The sequence below is a fragment of the Drosophila eugracilis genome, unplaced genomic scaffold (genome assembly GCF_018153835.1).
Source record: "Drosophila eugracilis isolate 14026-0451.02 unplaced genomic scaffold, ASM1815383v1 contig_75, whole genome shotgun sequence".
Classification (NCBI taxonomy): domain Eukaryota; kingdom Metazoa; phylum Arthropoda; class Insecta; order Diptera; family Drosophilidae; genus Drosophila; species Drosophila eugracilis.
In genome coordinates, this window is record NW_024573645.1 from 3,846,220 (window position 1) to 3,857,376 (window position 11,157).

General features: G+C 40.6%; 1 protein-coding gene across 2 annotated transcripts in view; it reads left to right on the plus strand.

Annotated features, from left to right (window-relative positions):
• The window catches only part of LOC108115629 (proteoglycan Cow), a 43,084-nt gene extending 32,961 nt beyond the window's left edge, over positions 1-10,123 (plus strand). The window contains exons 5-11 of one of the 2 annotated variants that reach the window (XM_017227180.2): positions 3,562-3,710; positions 4,415-4,602; positions 4,671-4,790; positions 4,845-4,941; positions 5,091-5,486; positions 6,483-6,620; positions 7,903-10,123. In XM_017227180.2, the coding sequence (XP_017082669.1) occupies positions 3,562-3,710; positions 4,415-4,602; positions 4,671-4,790; positions 4,845-4,941; positions 5,091-5,486; positions 6,483-6,620; positions 7,903-8,009 (1,195 nt within the window). In that variant the 3' untranslated portion in view covers positions 8,010-10,123. The remainder of the gene's footprint in view (positions 1-3,561; positions 3,711-4,414; positions 4,603-4,670; positions 4,791-4,844; positions 4,942-5,090; positions 5,487-6,482; positions 6,621-7,902) is intronic. The other variant, XM_017227181.2, reaches the window with a different exon arrangement.
• Positions 10,124-11,157: the final 1,034 nt, after the last annotated feature.

Below are 11,157 nucleotides of genomic sequence, written 5' to 3' on the forward strand. Positions count from 1 at the left end.
TACTTTTCTTTTAGTAGGAAAAAGGAAGTTGTTAGTAACAAACAGTCAATTTCCTTTTTTGTAAAAATATTTGTTAATATTTTACGCAATATTTTTCAAACTTTTTCAAGGATTTTTTCCAGAAAAAGTAGGCTTAATGCAGTAATATTTTTAAACTAGTTCTCGTTTGCATATTTAAAAATTAAAAGATAAAGTTTACAAGAAAATACAAAAAACTATTAAAAAAATTTCATTTATAAAAAAATGACTCTGTTTACTAAAAGAAGAGAATGAAAAAAAGTGCACTCTTTTATTGAGAAAAAACTTAAAAGACTTTAAAAATTAACAAAATCCAATAAAAAACATTTTCAGCTCTTTAATGCTATGATTAAAATACAATTTCCCTAGACTAGTCAACACATTTTCACTTAAAGCTTTTCCACATTTTGTTTACCCAAAAAAAGTCGGACCAACTTCTTGGACTCGTGTCCCAGTTCAGAATCCTTTGAAATTCAGCCCCCACCCGAATGTTATAAAAATGTTTTCGCTTCATGTTTATGTTCGTCTTGTTTATCATTTGTGTTATTTTCTCTTTTTTTTCTGTTTTTGTTCGGGCAAAGTTTAATTTCATGCTCGCTGCTTGGCACTTTGCAGGATGCTATGTGTATTGGCCAAATTTCGAACCGTGGAAAAGTTTTTGTTTTGAGCCTTTGACGTATTTTCTGATACGGAGTGGAATTTTTTTTACCAATGAAGAGATGGATGGATTTCACGGTGGCCTTCGAGGTGTTGTTGTTTGTTGTTTTTTGTCTGTTTTTTCTTTCCCTGTAATTGAATTAAAATCCACTTGCCAAACAACACAGAACGGTGGGTGTTTGAGTGTGAAAATCAATCTATAGGCAAATCACGCGCCCGACCACATTTTCTCCATTTTCCAGCTCCCAGCGATGACATTAACAATGGCTTTTGACATATTTCGCCTCTTCTTTTATGTTTACGAATTTTCCTTTTCAATTTTGCTTTCACGAATGTATATAAGTATGAGTATACACCATCACTTTGCATATGTATGTGTTTGTATGTGTGTATCTATGTCAATGGCATGAAATATGAATGCGTCACGATGCCGTTGGCAAAATCAATAGTTTGAGCCGGAGCATTTGCCACTCATCGTGGCAGCAGGAGCTGCTCCAGTTCTCTCGTCTTTCCATTCAGGCGCAAGTCAAACAAAAGACCTGCCCCAGCAAAGGGGTCGTCCGGTGGGGGCACTTCTAATAGACCAAAATGCGAGGCAACCTCCACAATGCCCCAAGACCCAAAAACCCAGCTGGAGACCGAGATCGGGCCATAACTCATGTGTGAGACGGGCATTGTTTGTTGCAACAATATGCCATGGCACAGTGGCAAGGATACTAAGAATATCAAGTCAAAATGGTTGTTAACTTGGCCTAAAAACATATAGTTATTAAGCTAAAATATGTAAAATGAATATATTTTTGTTTATCCCAAAACATGACCGTAGTGCATCCCTGAGAAGGATTTGAAGATTCCTGGGAGGCTAGGGCACATTCCACAGTTCAGATCTCACCTCAAGCTGCCAGAACTCAGCTATTCGTGTGTGTGGGAGAAGGAGCCTGTCCATGGCAGTTATTCGAAACCACTGAGCTGTTTTGTGGTCTATGCACATGAAGCTGTCGGCTCCAGCAATTTAAGGAGAGGGGCAGTGGAGTTAGCAGGTATAGGAACCGCTCAAAGGAAGCTTCGAGAACCCAAAAACTCGCTACTCGGTCGGACGGATGGGGTTTGCAAAATTGAAAGCAAATATTTGAGTAAAAATTTACACATTTTTCAGAAAGAGAGAGGGAGAGAGAGAGAGAGAGAGACATGGAGCCGGCATTTGATGGGCAATTTGCTCAAAGCAACCGCAAATGCTGGGCAGTTGGGCAGCTTGGCAGGCCATTCAAGATGCCATCGGCGCTGTCATTGAGCAAGGATCGCATTATCAAATTTATTCGTTTCACTATTTACTTGGCCCTAAGAATTTCATTAAATTTGTATAAACAATCCGGCGGAGAAGGGCAAACAAAGCGAACCGGAAGCGTGCAAAAGAACATGCGAGAGAATTTTTAATTAAAAGCAGTGAGAGCACACACACACACACACAGTGGAAAGTGAAGGATGTACGTACATATATCCTGAATAACCGGGAATATGTTTACTTCGGTTTTGGCCATTGGTACGTTTACACTCGTTCTGCCATGAAATTGGTCAGCTTAAGGGACACATATCTATACGTAGTTATCTATATGCAAAGCATGACCAAAAGTCTTTTGACAAAACCAATTATTGTTTTATTTTATTGAATATTTTTTCTGCTCTCTGCAAAACAATTGTTTACCCAAGGCTTTGGTCCTTGTTTAAAATTTATTTGGCAAAAGCAAAGAGCAAACAATTTGACAGGCACAAATGGAAAGTGTTAAGTCCGAAATGTTGCAAAGCCAAGCTTGACCCGAATAACTGGCCAATTTTCAATTAATATTTCCTTAAAATTAAAAAAAAACAAAAGCCCTCTAATTATGACTGCCAAATTGGGGCCATTAGGCAAATTGCTTTTCATTCATTTTCAGTCGGCACAGAAAACCCAAATAAATGTGCAAATTTTATTCGAAACCAGACAAAAAAAGGGAATACTTTCCAACAGCCCAGCCCAAACAACAAAGAATGTATATATATATATCTGAATATATATATATCTGAATAAAATTATGAAATAGGGCCACGAGAGTTGTGCTCGTGGCAATTGGCAGCGAATTTCGCGGCAGGCCAATTAAAGCGACATCGAAACGGATAAAAACTCCCACGGAAGGCTTTTTTCCGTCCAATGAATGGCTACTATAGTAGCAACCATTAATTGGAATAATCCTTTTGTTGGTTTTATTTATTAAAAAGAGAGAGAGAGAAAAAACGAGAGTGTAAATTGGATGAGGGGTGTGATTTTCTTTTGAGTTTTAAAGATGATTGATTGACAGCAGATTAAGCGTCCCAGCAATTAAAAAGGGATAAATGGTTACTTAGCGAATTGTAAGGACGATGGCTTTCGCTACTAAGAGCTCACGTACTCAATTATAATGGGAATGGAGTCAAATAATTTATATATATAAATGATATGTATGGCCCAAGTCCTTTTTCGTTTGACGTTGGCAGTTTAAATATTTGTACAAATTATTAAATAAAGTTTCGTCCCGGTCCACCAATCCGCATTCTTGTCCCCAAACCCCCGGCCAATCTCACGGCTCGACTGTTTGCCTGGGCGTGCGTGCAGCGCATATTAAATAAATATTTAAATAAATGTATAAGCAAGACCCACTCTCGCCTCTTACCTGCTCAACAAATTGTCCACTGGAGGTGGAGACATGTGGACAGAGATAAAAAAATTTATATATAAAGAAGGAGGGAAGGACGCAGACTTCATTTGCATAAAAATTAATTTTGCATGTCATCTATTTGTTGCCGTTGCGCCCCTTGAGTTCTCTCTGATTTCTAACTCCGCTTTCTTTTTTATATTCCCTTTTTTTTTTGTAGCAACTGCAAGCCGTGTCCTGTGGCCAAGCCAACATTCCTGTGCGGTGCCGACAACAGGACCTACTCATCACTATGCAGATTGGATTATCACAATTGCATACATTCGACGTCCATACGGATCGCCTGCAAAGGATTCTGTCCCTGCAAGGGTGAGTCTATGTTCTCCATTTTCCAGCCATAACAAACGGACTACAAGAACTGCCGGGGAACAAATGACACGACGAACCCGTAGCAAAATCAAATGCTCCGCATAATGAGCTCCAGCCTTGGCAGTTGGCCAGAGTCGAAGGACTATGATGGGAGGAAGGACCTCCGTTGACTACAAAATAAATTGCATGCATATTTTGTGACAGGCTTAGTTTGCTCAGTTTGTTTGCCCATGAAAGTATGCTACAAAAAAGAAGAAGACAACTCAGCTGGCGGCTAAACGCGATTTGTTTTGAGAGGAGGATCTGCTCCTCGTCTAGCTCCTCCTTCGACAGCAAAAAGCTGGCAATTAAAAATTCCAATTACCAAACAATGGCTTTGGCTTTAAATATATATTTTTGCCCCGGCACATCACTTGTTAAATATTTAATAGGCCGGCGAACAAGTAGGCATAGACGCCATTGTTCCGCCGAGCGGCCATTGTGATGGGGGCTCCAAAAACCACTCAGCCAGTCAGCCACGTTAATTTTCAATTTTGCACAGCTGAGAGCGTCGTGTTGGCCAGGAAAATAAAGCAAAGTATATATATGGGGGAGGGCAATGCCTCAGTGAGTTCTGGAATGCAAAAAGTTGGCCTGTTCGAGCTATTTTCTGACCGCCATTTTGCCACTTGGCCATCCGTTTTTATTTGTTTTTTTTCTTGCAGAGAATGTCGATGGCAAGCGGTTGCAGCGCATTTCCGGATATAACAAATACAACAAGAAGATCAGCCTGGACCAGCAGCAGCAGCAACAACAACAGCAGGCCTACAAGGACAGCAACAACAATAACATCATGATGAACAGCGGCAATATTATGGGTGGCAACAACAATGACTTCAATACGATCATGAATGTAAGTTAATGTCGTAGCATATATATTATATTGACATGTCACAAGGCGTAATTTCGATTATCCTGCAGGACAAAGAGGACAATAACCGGCACAACAATCACATCAATGCCCAGTACACTTTCACGCCCGAGGAGATCAAATATGACAACAAGCACTACAAGTACCTCAAGTACACGGCCTACAAGAAGGTGAGTTGCCTCCTCAAATATTGCCTTTTCCCTTAACTGTTTTGTAATTGGCAGGATTCCAAGTACCAGGAGGACAAGCACAAGATGCGCAACTACAACGAGGTGGTGGAGAAGCAGCAGCAGAAGTTCAATAAGAACAACAACTTGAATGGTGAGGCAAACTCAATAAACACTAAAAAAAATATTAGATAAATTTGACAAGAACTTTAAGAAAAGGTTTTCTAAATAGCTTTTGAGTATATATATTTATTTATTACACTGAAGTTAGTACTAAGCCATATCTTGATATCACCGCCACAGCCTACCCCTCCAAGTCGGCGGAATGCAAGCCCCAGCAGCTGACGGCGATTGGCAACAGACTGCTGGATTGGTTCTCGGTGATCATGGCCGACAGCAAGAAGCGGCGGCAGCACAGCCAGAAGTCGAAGGCCCATTTCCCGCCCGCCTGCAAGACGGAGGCCAAGTGGATGTTTGGCCATTTGGATCTGAACAATGATGGCCAGCTGTCGCTGCAGGAGATGTACGATTTGGAGCACGACCAGAATGAGCGATGCATCAAGCCTTTCATCGATACCTGCGACTTGGACACGGACAGCTCGATTAACACCCGGGAGTGGTGTCGGTGCTTCGAGAAGACGGATCGTCCATGTGCCGCTGTTCGCCGGAGAATCGCCGGCGACTTTGCAGGTGAGATAGGTACAGGTGGACATTTCTCTGGCTACATAACACTAATACTTCTATGTTCTCTCTATATATATATATAAATATTCGTATGAGTTGTGCGGGGTCCTGGGCCTTATTTATGTATATTCCCTACCCTAACAACAACAACAACAACCAGTATACAACCAAAACTGAAAAAAAAGACTAAATCGAAAACAAGAAACCAAAAAGTGCGCGAAGAGTAATTTGGTTTCAGTTGGTTTTCGTTACTTTCACTTTCACTACCTCTTAGCCTATCTCTCTGTATTGCCATCTCTTTCGCTACCTCTTCGTTTCCGTCTCTATCCATTGTGCTATCTGCCATCTCTTTCGGACGGCGCTTTGTTGCCCGCTTAGTTTTTGTTTGTCTGACACTCTTTGCTCCTACTTTACACGCGTTGGAACCTTTTTCAAACTACTATAATTAAGCGCCTGACAGCTAAATAGAAACCCTGACACACTTACACTTTACACTCACACACACACACACACACACTCTTGCTAAGTAACACACACACATACACACCCAACAAGCAGTTAACAGAAGTAACCTTTTTTTCGCGCCGCTTTCGTTGTTAACTTTCGTTTTGTGCTCGCTGCCCCGTTTTTTCTATATATCTCCAACTTTTAAGCCAGCAAATTAAACACTTTTAACAACAACACAGAACTTTTCCGTAACCTCTGAACCCCCTCTTTAACCTCGCTGTAGAAACTGCCACTGTCCGATGCTTTTTGTGTTTGCCTTAAAAAAAAAAAGAAAATGAAAACCCCTCTATACTATACTATACTATTCTATATATATATATAATTTCTTCCTTTTGTTCGCCCGCCACACCACGACCCGAAACCCTTGCTTGTGCCGCTTCTCACTGAATCAAAAAAAAAAAAAAAGAAATAAAAACTTAACCACCCATTACTGCCCCACCAAGTTGCCCCACTAAAACGTTGCACTTTGTTCTCTCTCCCGTGTTGGCGTTGTTTACTAATTAGGCGCCTACGCACCGGACTGCGACATCCAGGGATTCTACAAGCCCACCCAGTGCCACAATTCGGTGGGAGTTTGCTGGTGCGTGGACAAGCACGGAGTCGAGTTCGCCAACACACGCACACGCGGCAAACCCAACTGCGGTGAGTACTTGGGATTGGGATTGGTATGGGGTTTCAGGGCAGCATAGGGTTGAAGGATACAAACACTTAACCCAAACCATTTGGCGGGAAGGGGTCATAACAACAAAAGACCCACCAACTTTGAAAAAGGCCATAATCAGCGGGGTAGCGCCAGTGGAAATGGGTTAAGCTGGTCAGTTGCCGCATTTAACCCTCTCTGCACATACAATTGGCGTTTCTAAAACCCACCTGAAAGTGGGCAATAACATAGTTTAGGATCGCAGTTCTCTAGAAAAACAGACCAGAAAAAGTTACAGCACAAGAAAAAACATTTGTGGGTTTTCATATTAAACTGTATTTAAAAAAAGGTTTCCAGCATTTACACTACCTAAGGTATTCAACCAAAAATGAAAAATGCTCTTTAACTTAGAACTAAAAAACACATTAAAATAGGCTTAGCTACCCTTAATTTACATCCTAAAACAGGTAGAAAGAAGAAAATACTACTTTTTCTTCTAGATTAATTACAAATATTGCAAAAACCTACACTAAAATCGACTCAGCCTAGATCAAAGGAATAAATCCACCGATTATGCAAAATAAATGAACATGTGCAAAGGTAATCCTCAGCGGTTTGCATTTCACTGCAGTCGGCTGCCAATTAATGTGGAATCCCGTTGGATGAAATATCCAAGCCGGACTCGTGTTTCTTTAACGATTTTCGTGGCATTTCGTACTGTTTCGGACCACCCACGATTTGCCACCTGAGTTCGGAGCCATCCAACTGGATTGAACTATCAGCCTTTAAGCCAGCTTTAATGGCCCAATGCTGAGTTATGCGTTGCCGCAGTGCCAGCCGCTGCCTATCGTTATCGAAAATACCTCGCACTCCGTTGCGTATACGTAATCTGCTTATCTCCACTCCGCCCCGTTTACTTGGCCTACCTTCTTGTGTATTCCGGACTTTACCCTCGCAGCCGTGCTGATTTAACTCAGCACTTAAGGTTGTTAAAGTTGTCAGGAGCAGGAGCGGGACAAGCTTGGTCAGACCGGGCATTACCAGGGGATCGGTAATTGAGTTTTCCTATTAATATCGCACATACGCCATGCATAACACATGAGCTCGTGGCGAACGGGTTCCGTTTCGTTCTTTTCAAAAATAACAGAGGAAGGAAGCTCTGCGGTTGACCGCCATTATTAGACATGTATACGTTGGACTATGGGTTGGATTAGAGGCGGGGAATTTGAGAGGAATCCGCATAAATTCAAGCACACATTCTAATTTCATGTCCAATCCAAACAGAGTCCGTGGTTAATAACGCCGCATCGCTCACATCCGACGACGAAGACGAGGGCGCCGATGACGAGGACAGCGCGGAGGGCAGCGCCGATCAGATGCTGGTCTTCTAAGCGACTAAGCGGCTCCATCAGCTTGGCCAAACGATAGCCCAGGGCCCTGGCGCAACCAATCAGCGTGCTAGCGTTATAACAGAAAATTAATATTATTATTATTATGATTGCAAACAAAATCGAGAAAGTGAAAGTAAAAGCAAACGCAGCAGCGAACAAAAAAAGAAAAACCGTAAAAAAATCCCAAACCCAAAAAACAGAAACATAAATGTGCAGTAGCCAAGTAAGCGTTTTTGAATAGAACTACGAATAGCAAACAGCAGAAGCAGCAAAAACACACACACACACACACATACACACTCCACTCCCCATCAAGGATAACTAACAAGGAAGCCACGAGGAACAGGAGGGCGCAACCAAAGAGAAACTGTAGCATAGTTGAAGGCGCATCGCACGCAAATTGGCAAATCGCTGATGCCAACAGTAGAAAGAAAAACCACACACATTCAACCCATCCAATGGCTCAAGTTGCTTTTTTTCCCTTCTTATTCAGTCAATCAGCACAGTCCTGTCAGCCACGATTTCAGCCTTTGTTATCACTGTTGTTTGCACGGATGGGTGACCTCAGTTATGACCAGTTATCCGTCTACATTTTAGCCTTTTGCAGCAGCATTAGATCCTCTCATACACACATATGTCCTCCTCTGCTTTCGCGCAAGCAAAACACGACACACGCTAAGAATTCCGCCCAAAAAAAAAAAAAATATATAAACATTTATGTGATAAGTTTTTGAAATAAATGAGAAGACGAACGAATGGAGAAGGCAACTAACCATCGGCAGAGGCTAGCGATTCCAGGGCCCTCAGGATCAAAGGATCAAAGGATCAAGAGATCATAGTATCGCAGTATCCATAGATGAAGACAAAGGAACGTGTGGCCAAAACGGAAGAAAGAAGATGTTTTTTGTGGGAGAGGCGAACTCATAGTTGCATATGTACGAAACATAATCGCGTTCATTTAGTGTTACTTACCAGATATATAGTGAGAGATCCGGCGCTTGCAAGGCTTTGTTAGGAGGCTAAACGTCGTTTGTATCAGCACCTGCCAGGGCAAAACTCAGCACCTGCTTTTATGTAAACCGATTGTCAGTAATAATATAACAACAACCTCACACACATACAATACCCACTCTCCATGCAAGCACTCCAGTACATTTTTGGGCATCAAAAATCAGCAGGAGAAGCATTGAACAGTTTCGAACACACTCGTAGGACATACGACATTAACGTTAATGTAAGGAAAGGACTCGGCAAGAGATTCGATAAATGGCAATTCGCTTATACATGCATATATAAATAAATATATAATATGTTTAACGTGTAAGTATATAAGAGGCATAATTAAGTGGCAGCAAATAGCAGATCGTCAAACCGTAGCTCATTCCAAAAGAATATTTTTTTTTATTATTAATTCCGCCCTTTGATATTTTCCAGTCGAGAATAAATGCAAAATTAAATTGGAATTTTAACACAATTTTTGAGCGAGATGAAGAATAAAATTAAAAATGCTTGCAAAATGACGAAATTATATAGCCAATTGTAGTAAACAAAACCAATGCATATAAATAAACCTTTTAATTATAGCAAAAATTTATAACCAACAAAGAACATTAATAACAATCATTTGCGATCGAGCGAAGAGTGGAGAGAAATCTATCTGTTTTCGGCTGCATTTAAAGCAAAGAGCAAGAGTAAAAACAAAAACAAATATAACTGACTATGTACTACGATTACGATTGTATTTATGTATGTATTTACGAACTTGTGTATTATTATTATGCAAACTGCATTAATTCTAGGGAGCCAAAGGTTGGCAGCCATCACAGAAATCGAAAAGAAAACCCCTTTTAGTACAGACCTTTGGCACTACAACTTTTTGGCTAAATCTCTCCTTTAACCGAATATCATTTGTCTGCATTTCCAATTGATTTTTGTTTTTCTACCTCTCATATATACCAATTTGCCATAGAATCAACTACGTACGTAATGCATTTTGAAAACATTTAAAAGAATAAAAAATCATTTACTTGAATCGATAGCACAGGTTTTCGTTTCTACTAACTACGATTCGTTTATATATGAAATGATGAAATCAATAAATATTATTTAATGCATTTAATGTGTTTTACTATTATTTAATCTTCAGCAGGTAAACTATCTTTAATGGAACTTTTGGGGCGCGTGCAAACTGATTGGCTGGGGACACATTAAACAAATTGTGGCAACTTGTGACATTTAAACGGCGGACTCCAAAAAACACAACACAAAAGCGACAAGAATGCGAATGACTAACAATAAATTTACGGAGCTAATTTTATGCGCACACAAGCAGCAAAAGGCAAAAAGCCAAAACAACGAAAAACTAAAATGAAAACGAAAACCAGAAGAACTCAACGAGGGCGACGCGCAACAGGCGCCCAAAACAATTATGGCACAGATTTAAATAAATTTTAGTTTAGTGTGGATGGCTTTTAACGGGGGGGAAGGTCTATATGGAGCACAGCAAGTCAACGCCAACGCCAACGAGTTCACACGCTAGTTGGCTAGCGGGGAATGGTATGGTATGGTATGGTCTCCTCCATATAACCAACCATATAGCGGTGTCAAGGGTGCTGAAACCGGCGGCAACTTTGCCATGCCATACAAAACGGAAGTACTCGGCGACAATTAAGCAACACACACTATACCATATAGAGGGTAAAGTTGCACTCACATTCTTAGCCAAGTCAGTTAGTCAGTTACTCAAAGTTCACTGCTGCAACAGAGTGAAAAAATTTGTATAGAAAGTGCACTTATAAGGGTTTTAGGGACGTAGTTTCCTAATAACATTATGGGCTAAACTATTTCTCCATAAATTTCTTAATGAATAAATAATTAACTTACAAAAAAAGGATCTTATTGTTATTAAATCCCTTTTTTGGGTTCTAATTTATAATTTTTCTGTGTGCATTTAGCATGCTTATCAAGCTTGTGTCTAAATTTTTGACTAGCTGGCTTGGGGCTAAATATTTGGCCAACATAAACAATCCCGGCTGAGTCTGCGTCGGCTCATTTGCATAATTCTGTGAAGCAGACAATGCGACAAGTTGCACTTGCAACGCCTGACTGCACGAGTCGACCATATTTAAGTCCCCTTTTTAGCCAGACG